Source organism: Stylophora pistillata, chromosome 3, assembly GCF_964205215.1.
Source record: "Stylophora pistillata chromosome 3, jaStyPist1.2, whole genome shotgun sequence".
Taxonomy (NCBI): domain Eukaryota; kingdom Metazoa; phylum Cnidaria; class Anthozoa; order Scleractinia; family Pocilloporidae; genus Stylophora; species Stylophora pistillata.
The window spans coordinates 32750105-32767624 of record NC_142521.1 but is presented as its reverse complement, the minus strand read 5'-3'; the positions used below and the strand labels follow the sequence as shown (position 1 = coordinate 32767624).

The 17520-nt window shown below is 36.7% G+C and overlaps 1 protein-coding gene, 1 long non-coding RNA gene and 1 pseudogene across 4 annotated transcripts; 2 read left to right on the top strand and 1 right to left on the bottom strand.

The window, feature by feature from the left end:
* Nucleotides 1-2786: 2786 nt before the first annotated feature.
* LOC148735690 (uncharacterized) lies at nucleotides 2787-4063 on the top strand. Its single transcript, XM_088753601.1, has 2 exons — nucleotides 2787-3089; nucleotides 3907-4063. The coding sequence occupies exons 1-2, from the start codon at nucleotides 2839-2841 to the stop codon at nucleotides 4061-4063; spliced, it is 408 nt and encodes a 135-aa protein (XP_088609727.1). The 5' UTR covers nucleotides 2787-2838.
* On the bottom strand, nucleotides 4054-17275 carry LOC148735688 (uncharacterized). Of its 2 annotated transcripts, XR_015998828.1 has the most exons (4): nucleotides 17118-17275; nucleotides 9779-9827; nucleotides 5253-5367; nucleotides 4054-4360 (listed from the first exon to the last, which is right to left on the bottom strand). It is a non-coding gene; the product is annotated as an uncharacterized LOC148735688 (long non-coding RNA). The 2 variants fall into 2 exon arrangements; XR_015998826.1 differs by lacking the exon at nucleotides 9779-9827 and having other exon boundaries at nucleotides 17118-17274.
* Nucleotides 4373-15463, top strand: LOC148735689 (uncharacterized; annotated as a pseudogene). The gene is made up of 17 exons (XR_015998825.1): nucleotides 4373-5379; nucleotides 5538-5621; nucleotides 6085-6120; nucleotides 6406-6462; nucleotides 7051-7169; nucleotides 7549-7631; nucleotides 8123-8203; nucleotides 8647-8735; nucleotides 9283-9370; nucleotides 9677-9752; nucleotides 10152-10298; nucleotides 10431-10554; nucleotides 10967-11002; nucleotides 11454-11517; nucleotides 12009-12040; nucleotides 13625-13667; nucleotides 14091-15463. The product of XR_015998825.1 is annotated as an uncharacterized LOC148735689 (transcript).
* Nucleotides 17276-17520: the final 245 nt, after the last annotated feature.

Genomic DNA, 17520 nt, shown 5'->3' with positions numbered 1-17520 from the left:
AATGCATTGATCTTGCAGCGTGCCGCTAAAGTGCCTTTTGTATGATTAATTTTTGTTGGAAAACAGTATTTTGAATGCACAAAGCCTTTGTTACTATGACCCATTGTGTTTTCTCACTTAAGTTCTTTTTCCTTGAGTCTTTAGGCTCTGGCAGAATCCTTTTTCAATTTATTGATTTTGCCACTAAAGAAAACAGTAACTTTAAATAAACAAATCTTTGAAATAGGTCGATCTGCAAACTTCCTTAGGTTATAGCAGCATCCTTTTCCGAGTTATTGATTTTGCAGCGTGTCGCTAAGTTCCTTTTGTAAGATTTGTTTTTGAAAACAGTAGTTTTTAAAACAAAAAGCCTTTGTTACTATCAACTCGTGTGTTTCCACACTTCTGTTCTTTTCCCTTGAGTATTTAGGCTGTAGCAAAATCCTTTTCAATTTATTGATCTTGCAGCGTGCCGCTAAAGTGCCTTTTGTAAGATAAATTTGTGTTGGAAAACAGTATTTTTTAATACACAAAGCCTTTGTTACTATCACCTAGTGTGCTTTCTCACTTGAGTTCTTTTTCCTTGAGTCTTAATTAAGGCTCTTTCAGACTCCTTTTTCAATTTATTGATTTTGCCTCTAAAGGGCCTTTTGTAGCTTTTATTTTGGAAGACAGTATTTTTCAATAAACGAATCTTTGTTTTAGCATCATTTCTTTTTTTGGGGCTTGAGTCCTAAGGCTCTTCCAGAACCCTTTATCAATTCGCACTTTGGCAGCATACTTTCAATTCTGTTTGCCGCTAAAGTGCCTTTTGTAATATTTATCTTTTCATTGTTAATTAATTAAAAGCTTTGTTGTTATTACTTTGTGTTTGGAGACCTATGTTAATAAAGACATGTCTGTTTCAATTCATTTTTTTAGCATCTTGTCACTACAGTGCCATTTTAGTCTCCCATTTCCCTCTTCATTTTGAGGACTCCGTTTCTTTAGGAAAACTGAAGACTGACCTTATATTATCAGCATCTTTTTTTTGCTCGAGTCTCTAAGCACTAGCAGAATCCTTTCTTTTTTATTTCAAAGCTTGCCGCTAAAGCGCCTATTGTAATTATCTTTTCAAAGCAGCATATTTTAATTAAAAGCTTTATTACTTGTTGTGTTTGCAGATCTACGATTATAAAGACAATTCTTCTTCAATTCATTGTTTTAGTATTGTGTCCCCAGTGCCTTTTCAACTTAAACAATTGTTTTCAAAATTAGGTTTTCTCTGGCAGGGGTACACACCCAAGAAGCACAATCCGCGTGGGCCAATTTGAAGGCTCCAATTAAGGCACGGCGTGGCATAGCACGTGATGACCTTCAGTCGTACCTTGATGATAGGATGTGGAGGCAATGGCGAGGTCTAGATAATGTGATTGGTAATTTTTTGCCTGTTTAAGCCTCGCAATATAGTAACTACGTAATTTAGGTTAATTTAGTTTTTGAGGCCAGGAACAAGGCGATAAAGAGTACAGTGGAATTCCGATTTCTTAAACATCTAATAAACATAAGAGCAAGTTAAATCAATCAAAGTCATCAAAGGCTGCGAAAAAATCGGACAAAGAATTCAGTGCAGTTCGTCTTGGGATAAAGAAACCACTTTCGGTAAAGTTATCGGGAGGCTCGAGAATTTGAAGGATCGGGGAATATACAAATGCCTCAGAAACTACTTTCAGAAAATTATTCTACCTAATAAATTATAATCACCAAACTCAAACTCCTTGAAATTTGTTGTGATAGCAGGCTAGCTCCTGAATCGCGAGTGTGTGATTAATTTTTTAATTTTCATTTTTTTTTGTAACGCCTGTCTCATTGACTGGTACTTAGCCTAGTATTTTATCAGCACTTTGAGTACTACTCAAGGGGTGGGAAGACGATGGCTATGCTATCACTGTTCTACCTGTTTTAAAACGACTTTACAAAGCAAGGCAAAAACTGCAGAAATCACCAAAAACCACGTCGGACATACTAGGAGTGACTAAGTTTTGTCATTCTTATGTTTAACATGTTCGTATTTCGGAATACTTAGTGTTGTAAATCGACCATATTTCGTTCCCCATTCCTTATAACGCATTCAAATTCTCAACGGTTCCTCGAATAAATTAACACCGGGTCACACAACGGGTGACGTTTCCATGAAATAATAATACATTTCTTCTCTAGACGTGAGCTTTACTACTTTGGACGCCCATGTCCCAACTGTCTTCTTTTTCCAAACCCCTGCGGTTTCTTTTTGTTGCGCACTCCGTGAACACACTTAAACCCCTATCTAATGCAACTTCTAGAGTGGTTTGGAAAAGCTTGAGTATTTTTATCGCTCATAACCTTTACTATATACAATAGTGATGTGATAGCGGAAATAGTGTTTTAGTATAACATCCCACTGGGGCCCCCCTCCCTTCCGACAATGAAGTTGATTGGTATCAGCTTTCTTATTCATTTTATTGAGCGATGGCTGGTTGATTTTTCCACCTCCCACCTTCTTCCTTTTCCAAACCACTGCCAGCGGTGTTTTCTTCTTTTGCGTAATCGAAATGTAAGGAATAAAGAGCTGTGCGAATAGACTTAAACCCCTAACTAACGCCACTTCTTGAGTGGTTCGGGAAGGCTCAAAACCATTACTTTACACAAAAGCGATGTGTGATAGCGGAAATAGTCTTTTGGTATATTACTCCACTGGGCCCCCCCTACAATGAAGTTGATTGGTTTCGGTTTTCTTATTCACGTGCCGGACTCGTGCTTTTAAGGCAGAACAAAAAAGGGCCTGTTCGATTGGATTTCATCAATAAATCACTTGACTGAATTGACCAAGGATATTCGAACATGGGAGATTCAGGCGATTCCAGCTCTGGAAGCGATTGCGGGTCACCTCAGCCGATAGGAAAGTCAACGAGTAAAGTGTTCGTATGGCTGAAGGGAAAGGCGAAGTGTACACCGCGTGGAAATCCGTGGGTACTGCTGAATCGCGAGGGTAGAGTGAAAGACATTAAAATTGGAGGCAACTATTCGAGTGCAAAGATAAAAGAGCTGGTCAAGGAAAATTTTGCTGGACTTGCGGCTGTTGACTTGGATAGGTAGGTTAAGTACCAAAGCACTTTATCCCGCATGCAGGTTGTTTGCATTGAATACTGAATGTAAACTCAGAAGTGTGTGGTCACGTAAAACCCAGGTAGAGCAAAACAATTCAAATTTTAGCCACGCGACAAAGGATTCAAAATTTACCACTTATACTTTAGCTATTTGTTTCGGATCATTCATTAAAACCAAAGTATGAGCAGTGAACTTGCTACGAATGTAAGGCCTGCAATGGAGTTAAATGTGCACGTAATATATAAAAACAGCACCTTTTATAACACGTGTAAGGTTGGGCCGAAATTTAGCCTGATCCACCCCATTTAGAGTCATTCGACGCAACGTCATCAAAATTAAAAAAGAAAGGAATTATCAGTCGTTACTCGAAGACTTACTTTAAACGGATTTTCAGTTTGATCAGAATACTTATCGCTCTAAACTACGCACAGATCTGAATCTTACCGAGACTGTTTCGATATTTAACTTTTCTTATCTCTTCTATTCTTGACTTTACCTGTGCAATGGTTACACAGTGAAAACAGGCAATTGGTAAAATTATTTAATTAAGGAAAGCAGGAATCTCAACTAGAATTTCCAGATTGACAGGAGGCTAATCATTGAGGCAGGGGGAGTGGGTAAAGGAGTAGAGGGGATTATGGACTGGAATAATACATGCCAAACAAGTCTAGAAACTTATCATTGATCATCTCTATTTAGATTTGCCCCATACTTTATTTACTATTTAGTGAATTCAAATGTTATTTCATATAGCCACTGTAAACTGTACGTAGTGTCGATGTTGAACTTTCCTTTCCATAGAATTCGTCTATACAAGTCTACGAGCCGTGGGAGCAAAATGGAAAAAGTTTACAGAGGCATACCAGACGCCAAGGAAATATTTAGAATTTATGGCAAGGGGAGTTCCAATTCCAGGCGCATATACATGGTTTTGCAACACCCGAGAAATGGAGGTTAGTGTAAACTTTAATAATCAATCAAGGGTTTGTGTCATTGCAGTCAGCACCAAAAGATCGCATTGAGTGCATACACATCTGTGTCATGTGACCCATAAGTAAAGATAGTAAAAGCCAATTTTGGCAAAGCCACAAGATAACTGTGCTGCAAAGGCTGGTCTTTAGCAAATTTGCATGTTGACATGAATATAACTGTAGTGGAGTAAAATATATGGCTGCAGTACCCACAAATGCCTGTTAGAATTGCAATAACAGCGTCCTGGAAATAACAGCCTCCTTGAAGTGGAAATACATTTTCGCTGCAACTAAAAAGAAAATCACCAGTGGTCTTTGAAAGACAAAAGCAACAACATAACCCAATTAATCTGCTGAGAAATAAAAACTTTGATATTTAAATTCTGACTTTTCAATATTTACCCTTTTAATGTTCATTACCACTGATTGGCCGACTGGCAATAAGGATCTTTGCCTCTTAAAAATTTTCAATATTTGTTTGTCAGATTTATCAATAAAAAACTAGTAATTCTCGCATCTTTCCACTATTTTAATGGTAATTCAAATGGCTGATTTAAATTCTTTGTTTTATTTTTCATCTCAGGATCTAACCCTAACCCTGAGTCCATACCAACACCAGGAGTTACCAATCCCAACCTTCCTTCTCTCTCTCTTCAAATGAATCCCACTTCCAATGCTACCTCCCTCCATTCTTCCACAAACCAATCACAAGCCTTCCTTCCTTCTGCTCAGCCCAATCCCAACCTACCCTCTACAAACCAACCACAACCCTCCCTCCCCTCTGCTCAGCCCAGTTCCAACCCAGCCTCTATAAACCAACAACAACCCTCCCTTCCCTCTGCTCAGCCCAGTTCCAACCCAGCCTCTACAAACCAACAACAACCCTCCCTTCCCTCTGCTCAGCCCAGTTCCAACCCACTCTCTACAAACCAACAACAACCCTCCCTTCCCTCTGTTCAGCCCAATTCCAACCCACCCTCCACAAACCAATCCCATCCCTCCCATCACCCTGAGCAGCCCAATTCAGACCCACCATCCACCAACCAATTCCAGCCCTCCATTTTCCTAGCTCAGCCTAATTCTAACCCACCCTCCACAAACCAATCCCAAACCTCCCTTCCCTCTGCTCAGCTCAATTCCAACCCTTCCTCGCTTTCTCAACAATCAACCACCCACCCAAATCCCAGCTCATCTCAAACAAGTGTGACAAACTCAGTCATCTAGCCAGGGACTTCCAGTGATGAAGCAAGGGTGGCAAGTGGTGTTGTTAATCAAGTGGACTTGACATTGCCTACAAGTGAATGTAAGTGTTTGATTGATTTGCACCCTAGTTATAAACTTAGTTAATGTTTTTTATTCAATCTTCCATTTGCATCTTGACTGGAAGCAGGTGACCCATCTGCCTGTATATGATTATGATGTGACACAATTCAAAACTGTGTTGTGTTCTTTTTTGAACAGATGGTGTTTCTGCTTTTGATGACATGGATACCAGTGACCTCGACAGGAGCTATTTAGCTAGTAACCCAGTAAATGTTGACTCAGGTAATACCATGGTGAATGATTAAACAGCATCAAAATGCTGGTTTTTTTATTTTTCCTCTATGACCCCTCCCCCCCCCCAAAAAAAAATCATGATCTTTGGCTATTGCAGACCAAAAACCCAATCCTGATTGGAATATCTAATAGTTATCTCTGGGGTGGGTAAGGATATTTTCTGAAAAAAGCATGCACATTACACTAGAAATCAAGTTTAAAACTGCAGATAGTTTACATAGATGATTTCAAATTGTATCATGTAATACCATTTATAAGGCAAATTTACAGAGCACTATTAAAAGCCAGTGTTTTAAGTCTTAACACTGAGAAAGTGCCCTAACAAAGTAAGCCAAGTCAGATTTACACATAGGTATGATGTAAGTCAACAATATTTATGTGAGACTGATCAAGAAATTAAATCAAAAAGGAGGAAATTTTTACACCATATATTTTTTTACATTTATTATAGCATGTCATTTAACTGGCACAGAACAGTGGGAAACAGGTATGTTTCTATAAAATGGATTAAAAAACAGATACACTTAAAAAAGCCAAAGTGGGATTAGCTTGAACATAATTTTATTTATGTTCTGTAATTTAATTGAAAAACAAGAGAGATGAACAATTGGGTCTCCTGTTGATGAAGAATAGGATAATCTTCAGTATTATGGTAGAGTACAGTGTGATATAGACAGATAGACTGACTGACTCGTGCAGTTTTGTAGCATGAAGTAATGCACAATAAGTAATGTTCTTGAAATTCATTCAATTTTGTGCCATTACATTTAAGCTGGGGTTGTAGAAGAGGATATGAGTTCCTTAGGAGTTCTGGATCTGAATACTCGAGGTATGTTGGAAATATTGTCAATAATTCAATAATATTTTCAATAATTTATGAGTTCCTTAGGAGTTCTGGATCTTAATAATCAAGGTATGTTGGAATTATTGTCAATAATTTAATGCAATTACATGCAGGGCTCTTCCTGGATGATGACATTAGATAAATTTCCACCAGATACAAAACAATATTCATGCCAAAAGTAGCATTTGAACCTAAAATAGAAAGCTTAACCTTGCTTATACCCTATGTAGTTGTCTGATTCATATTTCAAACTACAGCAAGAGTTGGGGAATGGAAACAAAACAAAAAAAAAACAACAACCCTTAGAAAATTTTGGCACAGGTCCTTAATGGTGACAGTTCAATTGAACACCGTTACTATTTGTAAATAATAATATTGCATAAAACAAATAACAAAAGTGCTAGAAATCTGGAATTGGAGTCTAAAATATACTTGTTATTTCAAGAAGGAAAATGCAAGAAGAGTTTGGAAAAAACCCAACCCTTAGAAGATTTTGACACAGATGTCCTTAAAGGATGACAGTTTGATTGAATACCACTACTATTTGTAGACCACAATATAATAATTTTGTAGTGCAATGGAGTGTGGACAGAGCATGGGATGTGCTTTACTGTGAACAAGTGCTGATGGAGGTGGCATCAGCCCATGAGGATATTCTCCTACCAATCTTTTTGAACTTAACATATGAGGAGGTTTCTGTTAAATAGCGATGTTATGTTTGCCCGGATGGCTTGCAATTTTCAAGGAAACTGTTGTAAATAAATACAGTTAGCATGCCTAGGTGTCAATGTGTTGAGTTAATGAGAAGTAAAATATATTAGCAGTCACATTTGAAACAAAAATAGCCTGTAAACTTTTGTGAAGCCACATTTGTCATATGTCAATTTCACTTGCTGAGGAACAGACCCATTTGGAAAAGTATACTACAGTTACTGTCTGTCAACTTTAATTTCTCTAGGTGACATATAGTCCTAATGCATGCATTGCAACAATGCACTGTGTTGCATCATAACACCAAAAGAAATAACATTAAATCTAACTCTACTTTAATTTATAAATTTGTGTATCTAGATGTGTCACCAGGCCAGGTCTGACCAGAGAAGCATGGTTACAGTGATCCTACAAGAAGGTGACAACATACCTGATGTGATAAGGTGACTATCAATAGTTAATAAAAGGTTATTTTTATCTCTAAAAGCAGGCTGCACTCTGCAGAAACAGCTTCCGATTACACTAAGTCACAGTGACAAAATAAATAGGTTAATATCATAGTTCATAATAGTTAATTTTTCTTATTGAGAGACATATGCATGAACCGTGCCTTTAAAATTTTCTGTGTATATAACTTAAAAACACATGGAGACATCAAAAGTGACCATGCTTACCTGGTGCAATGTGTACCCACATGACAATTTTTTTGTACATAGAAGGTTACTCCAACTGACTGGTTTCTGTGTTTTCAAACATACATTACATTATAATTTGAAATACAAACATCACGCACAAACATCACTCACAAACATCACAAAGGGTATTCAAGATTTTTAATATCCACTGTATGATGCATGCATGCTATATTTCACATTAAGTAGTAAATAATTTTAATTAGTAATCAAATATGTTTATCTCTCTCTTAAATCATCAGGATTCTGAATATTCTACATGGAATCAATCATGGAAACTTATACTTTTGGATAACTAAAGAAAAATCCAGATCTGGGAGAGAAGATATTGAATTACTATCCGTGTTTTGGATGTTTACTAAGATACGAGACAAAAAGGTCAAAGTTAAAAAAGTTTCCTAAGTCTTAATGGCTAAACATCAAGATTGTAATGTAATTCTCACACTTTACTAATATTTAAAAATGGATACATCTGAAGTACTGATATTGTGTACTGTAAAGAGTGTGTGCATAGATATGTTTCTTCATTATTAAGGGATGTTGACATCTCCTGTTCCCTTCCAGGATGTACTTATAATAGGGTGTTTTACTTTCTGTAGTACTGAGCATATCAAAATATCCCGTTATCTTCTAGTCTATGTTGTGTTTCCTTATGCTATATTTAGTGCCCCATAACAACCTCTACGCACCAATAATAAATGCAATAATGCCCATAATTGTCAATGTTCTCAAACTCTTCTTACCATTTTATGTTATTTTTTATGACAGTGAAAAGAAAATTTGGAAGTGCTGGGTCCGATTTACTCATAATGGCACCCACAACTTCTCAGCCTATCCTTATAGAGCGTTTTTGTGGTGAGCATTTTAAGAATGTAAATAGCCTCAAAATACAATTTGTTGAAAAGGTTGGTAAATGTTAATGAAAGGAATTTTATATTGATAATAGTAATAAGCTTTTCTTGGCAAATAACGTTCAGTTTGGAATGTTTGAAAAGGATCCCATGCCTGCAAGTCAGTCTGTATTCATTCAATTTTAATGTCATCACTATGTGTAGGCACAAGTCAAAACAGACAATAAACATAAGGAAGTTTGAGGAAAAACTCCCATTGCTTTAAAAGCGCTTCCCTTACCTTAAGTCTTATATTAATTTAAAGATAATGTACTCTTTAATTTTAAGGTTGACTTGCAGTCATGTACAATATCCCAAGCCATTATCAGGCACCAGTATACTACCTACATACCAGTTTGACCTTGCATAAATTCTGCCACTTTTTGGTAAATTGTTTTAATATGTCTTTTTGGCCCCTTTTTAAAAATTGAACATCATAGGTTGATATTGATCTGATTTGACTTAAAGATGGCTGGAAACAAAATTGTTTTATTTTGGATTCTTATAACAAGGAGACAACCTAAAATTGGCAACAAAGGAAGATGTGGTGGATGCAGTAAAAAGGGCAGCAGATGCTGTGGATGCATTCACAAGGGAATGGTAAGAGGTCTTTAATATTCGATAAGATAAAGGTAGAAATAATTATTTCCAGCTTGTTACCCATTGACAACCTTATGATCTTACAGAAAATTTTCATAAACTCATATAGCTCAAGTCTGATGTGTTATTCATACATCAGATACTAAGCTGTGTCAAACAATGTCTTGTTCACAATTAACAAACATTAAAAAAACCTAGGTGTATGCAAATTATGTGGTTTAATATGTTTTGATTATCCAGACAGATGCAGCAAATCAAAGTGAACACTGGTGAGATTCACCATAAGTTATTCATTGTTTCCAATAGGGAGAGGTTAGAGCAGGATCATTCACTTAAGAGGGAGCAGGAGAGTGCATTGCAAAAGGCAATAGAGGATGACAAGGTACATAGCTTTTCCCAAATACTTACATTGCACAAATAATGCCAATATCAATTATGTCAATCATGGCATGATTACCTGTTGGAAATAAACAAAAATAAAGAACACATTAGGAGAAAGTCAGGCAATGAAATGAGGATTATTTTTAGAAGGCTTCCTTTAAGACTTCAGGAGCCAAAACAAGCACCAGCCATCAAAGTATGGCCCAAGTTTCAGAGACATATCCCCAAACAGGAAAGGAAATGAGTGAAATGAAGTGATTCAACATAAATAATACTTGTTACCAAAAAACTGCTACAATTACCACTTTCTCTTTTAAGACTTAGCAGCAGAGATTTCAAGATCTTTTTTCTACATTATCAATGAAATATTACTGAGGTTGTAATGTATTTATTCTGTCAGATTAAAGAATCAAGCAAGATAAGGAAGGCCCGACAAGCCAGAGTTACAAATGTCAGTCGGGAAGGAAAAAAAGAGAAAGTGAAAATCATCCTCCGCCACTCAAACGGCAAGGAAGAGCGCCAGTTCATCAAAGGTGCCTTCTTCCAGGTACATATAAACAATGATAAAAATTATTAAACTTTAAATAGCACTTTAATAAAATTATGTAGACATACAGTGATTGGCAGATAGCTTTTTATAAAAAGAAATCTAACCTTTTTTCCTGTCTAAATGATATAGGAAGTATATGACTGGGCAGGCTCCAACAATGCTCTCCCATTACACTTCTCTATCCAAAGAGGTAGGGAAGTGGTAAAACATGGAGACCTTGGAGAGAGCAGAGGTGCTTCATATTCATGAGAGAGTAAGTAAATAATAATATTGCATAAAACGAATAACAACTACAGTGCTAGAAATCTGGAGTTGGAGTCTAAAATATACTTGTGTTATTTCAAGAAGGCAAATGGAATGCCTTTGGTGAATTCAAATTTGTTCAAAATACCCTTTTAATCCTGATTTTTAGAGGTGGTGGAAAAAATATGGCAAATGATATGCTATCTCCTGGTATTTCTTAGCACAAAATTAATCATTATGAGATACATAATACAAGTATGAATTTTGAGGGAATTTTTGCTTGCATATTCACCAATGTGTCTGCATGAGGTTTGAAAGTCACAGTGGTAAAGTGTTCAAACAGCTACCCTGGTAAATACTGTGGAATGTATGTATTAAACCTTATCTTTGATTCTGTTAACTTGTTTTTTTTTTTAATCCAGGATGAGGCAGAGATTAAATCCCTTCTGGGATCAGAGGTTAGAAAAAAGTGAATACACATAGTAACAACTTATCTTTGAATGTATGATACAACACCACATATTAAGTAAAGTGTATGCTCGGACTGGTCAATTTGCTGCAAATTATCTGCCTATGAGTGTGTCACATGAAGCACAATGGCACAAGGATCAAAACAGAAAAAAAGAATGTGTATTATTGAAGAAGTAAACTGGAAAGCTCTTATCACCATAGCCAGTCTTTAGTATAAACCGTTTCTTTCTCCACACAGCCTAATTTTTCAGTTTGATTATTATTAAAAGACAAAATCATCTTTTTTGACTATTCATTTTGTATACCCAGGTTGAAAGTTTGGGTTATGACCTGAGTTTTATTCATAGAGTTAAGCATAAATTTTGAAATTGTTAATGGTGAGGAAATAAGAAATGTTAATTCTGGGTCACATGATGGCTTTCCTCATTTTGCCTGTAGGTGACATTCAAAGGAAATATTCCCGATTTGCAGTTGGAAGGTGACCCTTCATCCACAATACTAGGTGAGGAATACAAATATTATGTATTAAACTAGTAATTACCAAAAAATGAAAAAAACAATGTAAAGAATAAAAATGAAGTACCTTCAAATGAAACTGAACATGCATGAAAAGCAGACCCAGTCTTATCAAAGGTAATGCAACCCAACCAGAAAATTACAGGTAATCTGCCTTGCTCAGTGATAATAAGCGGAAAATAAGGACAAACATTAGGACTACATGATGTTCCTAAAAACAGAGATAACATCTTTCTTTAAAAAATTTCAGAAGAAATTGCCTTAATGCCAAAAATCAACACTGGTCATATGTTAAGTTATGTGTTGAGGGCTTATTAATTTCATATTTGTTACCTGATAAACAATGAGAGTCGCCATACAATTCTGTAATTTACTGGATAAATCATCATCACCTGTATTGCTTGAGCAATTATAGTAAAATATAGGTATATTAAATTGTGTATTTTTACATACTGAGACTAGTTCTCCTCCTGACAGATGAAGATTCGAACACAAGCAAAACAAATGAGGTAAGGGAAGTAGTGCACATTAAAATGTCACGTAAAATTATTGGTAGTATGCTACATTATGAAAACCCTACCATAACATATTGCATTGTATGTTCCATAGAACATTGACCAAAAAAAGTTGACTTAAACTTAAAAAACTCGCATGTCCCTTGGGACGAGGTTCTTTGTGGGCCGTGACACTTAGGCAGACTGACGGGTCCCTTGGGACAAGGTTCTTCGTGAGCCGCGACACTTGGGGCAGACTGAAAGGTCCCTTGGGACGAGGTTCTTCGTGAGCCGCGACACTTGGGGCAGACTGACAGGTCCCTTGGGACGAGGTTCTTCGTGAGCCGCGACACTTGGGGCAGACTGAAAGGTCCCTTGGGACGAGGTTCTTCGTGAGCCGCGACACTTGGGGCAGACTGACGGGTCCCTTGGGACGAGGTTCTTCGTGAGCCGCGACACTTGGGGCAGACTGAAAGGTCCCTTGGGACGAGGTTCTTCGTGAGCCGCGACACTTGGGGCAGACTGACGGGTCCCTTGGGACGAGGTTCTTCGTGAGCCGCGACACTTGGGGCAGACTGAAAGGTCCCTTGGGACGAGGTTCTTCGTGAGCCGCGACACTTGGGGCAGACTGACGGGTCCCTTGGGACGAGGTTCTTCGTGAGCCGCGACACTTGGGGCAGACTGAAAGGTCCCTTGGGACGAGGTTCTTCGTGAGCCGCGACACTTGGGGCAGACTGACGGGTCCCTTGGGACGAGGTTCTTCGTGAGCCGCGACACTTGGGGCAGACTGAAAGGTCCCTTGGGACGAGGTTCTTCGTGAGCCGCGACACTTGGGGCAGACTGACTGGTCCCTTGGGACAAGGTTCTCCGTGAGCCGCGACACTTGGGGCAGACTGAAAGTTCCCTTGGGACGAGGTTCTTCGTGAGCCGCGACACTTGGGGCAGACTTAGAGGTCCCTTGGGACGAGGTTCTTCGTGAGCCGCAACACTTGGGGCAGACTGACGGGTCCCTTGGGACAAGGTTCTTTGCGAGAAGCATTATTTTGTGCAGACTTACTTAATGATCTTCATGTGATCTAGTTCTCATTTTAACCAAAATAATTTAAGATATGTCAATATACATACAACTGAACAAAATGAACTGTCATGGCTTCCTCCTGCATAACACTAACATCAACACCTGACCAAATAATATTAACAACAGCAAGGTGGAACAACTGACAGTATCTATTATCACTATAGTTTTAAATAAGGGTCATGCTATAATGTAAACAACTTATCAACCTAAATAACTAAGTAAATAGAGATCATGTTAGTAACATCATTTTCCAAGTGTGTTTAGTAAAGGTATTGAATGCCCTATTTTAATTTGCCATTGAAATATGAGGTCATGTAATTAGATTAGTTCATGTACATTTCATTAGTGACTATTTCATTTTATAATACTATATCTACGTTATAATAGTCATGGTTATAAAGGAAAGTAAGAGATTGAGGCAGTGGCATCTTGGTTTTTGCCATTGTCCCTTGTTGTTAAAAGTAAGTTACACGTGACTCTTGTGGATGGCATACTTCCCTTTACTTTTTATCTTGTTTCAGGAACCACTACCAGGTACATCTGGAATTATTTTTGCACAAGCAGGTGAGAAGCATATTATCTAATAAGTAAAATAACCAGTATTTTACCAACCAGTAAGGATACTGATTTTAATGTTGGTAAAAGTGGCCATCTCTGATGATAGTTGATCCACTGGCATCCTACTGCATTTTAGAGGATAACATGGCGTAAGGATGTCATTAGAGCTACAAAAGAATTTAATCAGAAGGTTGAACAAAATGATTAGACTCTATTAGAAGATATTGAAAGAACATGGAAATGTATATTCTTGACCTGGAGACCATGGATTATGGAAATTTCCTACTGACCCTTTTAACTAAGGCCCCTACTTAACCTGGCAATCTATAAAGCATTTCCCTCCAAACTGGGACAATATAATTAGCAGAGAAATATATGATTGTGAGTCAACAGCAAGAAAAATGTCTAAAATTATAACTTTTTCCCCAGAAGAAGGACAAGAAATAGAGGAAAGTTGTGTAGACATCAACAAGGAGGAGAAGAAAGTAGAAGAGAAAAAGGAGCAAAAGAAAGAAGAGGAAGTGAGGGAGCACACAGAAGAAGAGAAAAAGAGGGAATATAAAGATGAAGAGGGGAACGAACATGTTAAACATGAAAGGAAAAGGAAAAAGAAGAACAGGAGAACAACCTCAAAAAGAAAAAAGCCAATGGTGGAAAATCACCCAGAATGTTAAAAGTTTAAAAAGACTTTAAAAGGACCCTTGTCAGCCACACCTTTGTTTCTGTTTACCTGTGGATGTTTTCATATTTTATTTCATGTAGAGCAGATCCAAATATAAAAATGCACAATCAAACTGCTTAGGGTAATTTAAAAGACTTCCAGAAACACAACTTGGGACAATGCAATAAAATTTCACTTTCCCATACATTTCACATATTTTCATGGTCATCAAAAATGGTAGAGGCTGGCTAGAGTCCTTCAAAATTTGTTCAATAGAGGCTGCTATAAAGCAACAAGTTAAAAATGTTCTTTGTTTTGATGATAAACAACAAGTGTAGAGCCCAAAACTTCAGTTCCTAATGGAAATATGGTTGGTGTTATAAGGAACTAAAAGTGTTCAGTTTAGAATTTAGTCAAAGTGGGTCATATGTATTGCATGACATTTTATATTGGGTCATTTGAAAAACAAATGGTCTGGGTCAAACTATGATCTTCAAACTTCCAAGAACTGACATCATTCAAACCATCACCAGTATGTCAGAGTCTTTATGCTTTTCAAGGTTTTAGTTGTTTATTGTGGTAAACAATTCATCATAAAGTGGAATCCTTATTTTAAAAAATTACAGACCAATCTTGAATATACGATGTCAAAAAACAGCAAAATATATTTTTCATTTCATGCTTTCTGACCCCAAGTAACTGATTGAACTTCAAATCATGTTTTCAGGTTCAACTGCCATTCTCTTTTGCTTGAAAAACACTAAGCTTTTGTCCTTGTTTCATAACAAAACATAAACACAAGAACAAAGACAACAAATGAAACATCAAACGATCAGTAAATCAACATATGCAAAATGTCTAAGTAGGCTCATACTAAAATTGTACTCATACCCACGTAATCTGAAATGCTAGTCATCTTAATATTGTGCCCTCATCTAAGGATAGTAAGCACATTTTTTTTTTTTTTTTTGGTTTTCTTTAATTATTGCCAGCTGCTTTGGAAGTACTTAATATATATGAGGTAACTTGCTTTTTGTTTGTTTCTTTGTTTTTTAGTCTGTTTTTACATCAGTAAGAGTCCACAACCATTTCATTTAGTGTCAGAATAGAATATTCCAAATAAATGAAACAAAAACATGAACTAGATCGAATACTGGAACTAGTTATGATTTGAATTCAATAGTTGATGTTGCACATGCAATATAGAAGACTTCTAAAAGAGTGCAAAAATTTAGGCTTCTATGAAACTATAAACCTTAACCACAACCATGTTTACTTTACTGAAAGGTGTGAAATTAGCTTCCTTGGGTGAGAGCACAGTGATTTAATATCTAGAGTAGGGACCCCTTGGCTTAATTCTTGCCTTGCACTGAAGAGTAGGCAAAGTTAAAATTACATTATACAGTACATACATATATATGTACATATAAAAAATTGTGGCAAGAAGTTAAAACTCGTTCATATTTTGAAGATGATCCATAAGCACGCAAACCAAAAAAATTTCCCTAGTTAGTCACACCTTTATTTTAATTTACCCGTGGATATTTTGATATTTTATTTCATGTAGAGCAGGTTCAACTTAAACAACAAACATGGCAGATTTGATGTTAAGTTTATTATTTACTATGGTAAAATCAACTTGTATTTATTAAATTAATAGGTATTAAAATATTCAATTCAGTTACTAATATCAAAAATGTCTTGCTTTTTTTTTTTAGTCATGATCGCAGATAAGGATTAAGGTTTTTTTTTTCAGTCAATAAAGTGCGCTAGGTCAGGCTATATGAAAATTAAGGTCAGCTCAACAAGCACTTGATTATTTTGTTAAAAGTGAACTGTTGCAGTTGTGTCATAGCTTTTACAGTTGATTAGTTTGGTGGATCTATTACAAAGTTAATATTTAACATTTTAGGAATCTTATTTGTTCTGAACTATCAAATTAATTCATTAGAATTAATTTCTTTTAACTTAATTGTCAAGTCCATGTTAATCTTACTAGTCAACATTTAATTTGGTTATATCAACTAAGTTGAAATTATAAATTAGCCACTGTACTGTAGAGAGTAAAAAAGCTGAAGTTTCAAGTATTGGCCCTTAACTCTGACAAAGGGTTAATGCTCAAAACGTCAGCTTTTTGAATCTTCAGGGTGGCCAGTTTACAATTTCATCTTAATTAATCTACCCCCACTGACACAGCACCACAGTTTCTTTAAAAACCTCCAACGTTCATTCATTTGTGAACATTTAGTCAATTTTGATTTAAAATAGATTCCTCTGCTATAAAAAATATCACAGTATGATTGTGTTTCACAAAATTATCTGAATAGAATGAGTGAAACACAAAATTGGATAACAAATTTAGCTTCAAAAAAATTATAGTATCCCACCACACTTTCACATGTTCCATGAAATGCTGCTGAGCTATTATGGTCTTGGAAAATGGACATAAGTATAGTTAACATTATTCTTCTTACCATTTGTTTGCAAGATGAGAAAATTTTGCTTTTGTTTTTTTCCATTCCCACTAATATGAATGTCAGCTGGTAGCTATGCATACGCGTGACTGTCTTGAATTCTGGTGCCGGAATGTTAGTTTTACTCATCCTCTACTCAGTCTTTTTTGTCCAAACCATTTTAACATTTCCTAAGAGTTATGTTCCTTTTTTGGCTAAAAATGACCAATTAAAATAGGAACGCGAAAATCTATCGAGCTTACGTAACCGAAAACTATGAAGCAGCAATTAGGAACAAACACCCTCCGGTAAAACAATGTACCAGAAGAAACCAATGCTTACCTTAGGACCATTTCCTCCATCTCTTTAGCAGTGTAAAAATATTCTTTCTCCCTCTCGCGTTCTTTTTAAAATTTCAAAAAAGTCCTGAGTTTGCGACGACAAGTTTGCTAGAACATGACCACTCTCACTCGCCCCAGGCTCCCTCCCGTTTTTAGCCTCGATTAGAAAATCGAGCCTCGATTGGAAAATCGAGGCACGATTGGAAAATCGAGGCTCGATTGGAAAATCGAGGCTCGATTGCAAAATCGAGGCTCGATTGCAAAATCGAGGCTCGATTGCAAAATCGAGGCACGATTGCAAAATCGAGGCTCGATTGGATAATCGAGGCTCGTATGTCGAAGCTTGGCAAAACGAGGAATCGTGGTCGTTTTTGATCAGGTGCTTTTGGGCTCGTTTCCCGGAA

Coding starts and splice junctions, on each gene's coding strand:
- LOC148735690 (XM_088753601.1), top strand. CDS start 2,839: ATGGGAGATTCAGGCGATTCCAGCTCTGGAAGCGATTGCGGGTCACCT. Junction 3,090..3,906: donor GCGGCTGTTGACTTGGATAG/GTAGGTTAAGTA, acceptor TCCTTTCCATAG/AATTCGTCTATACAAGTCTA.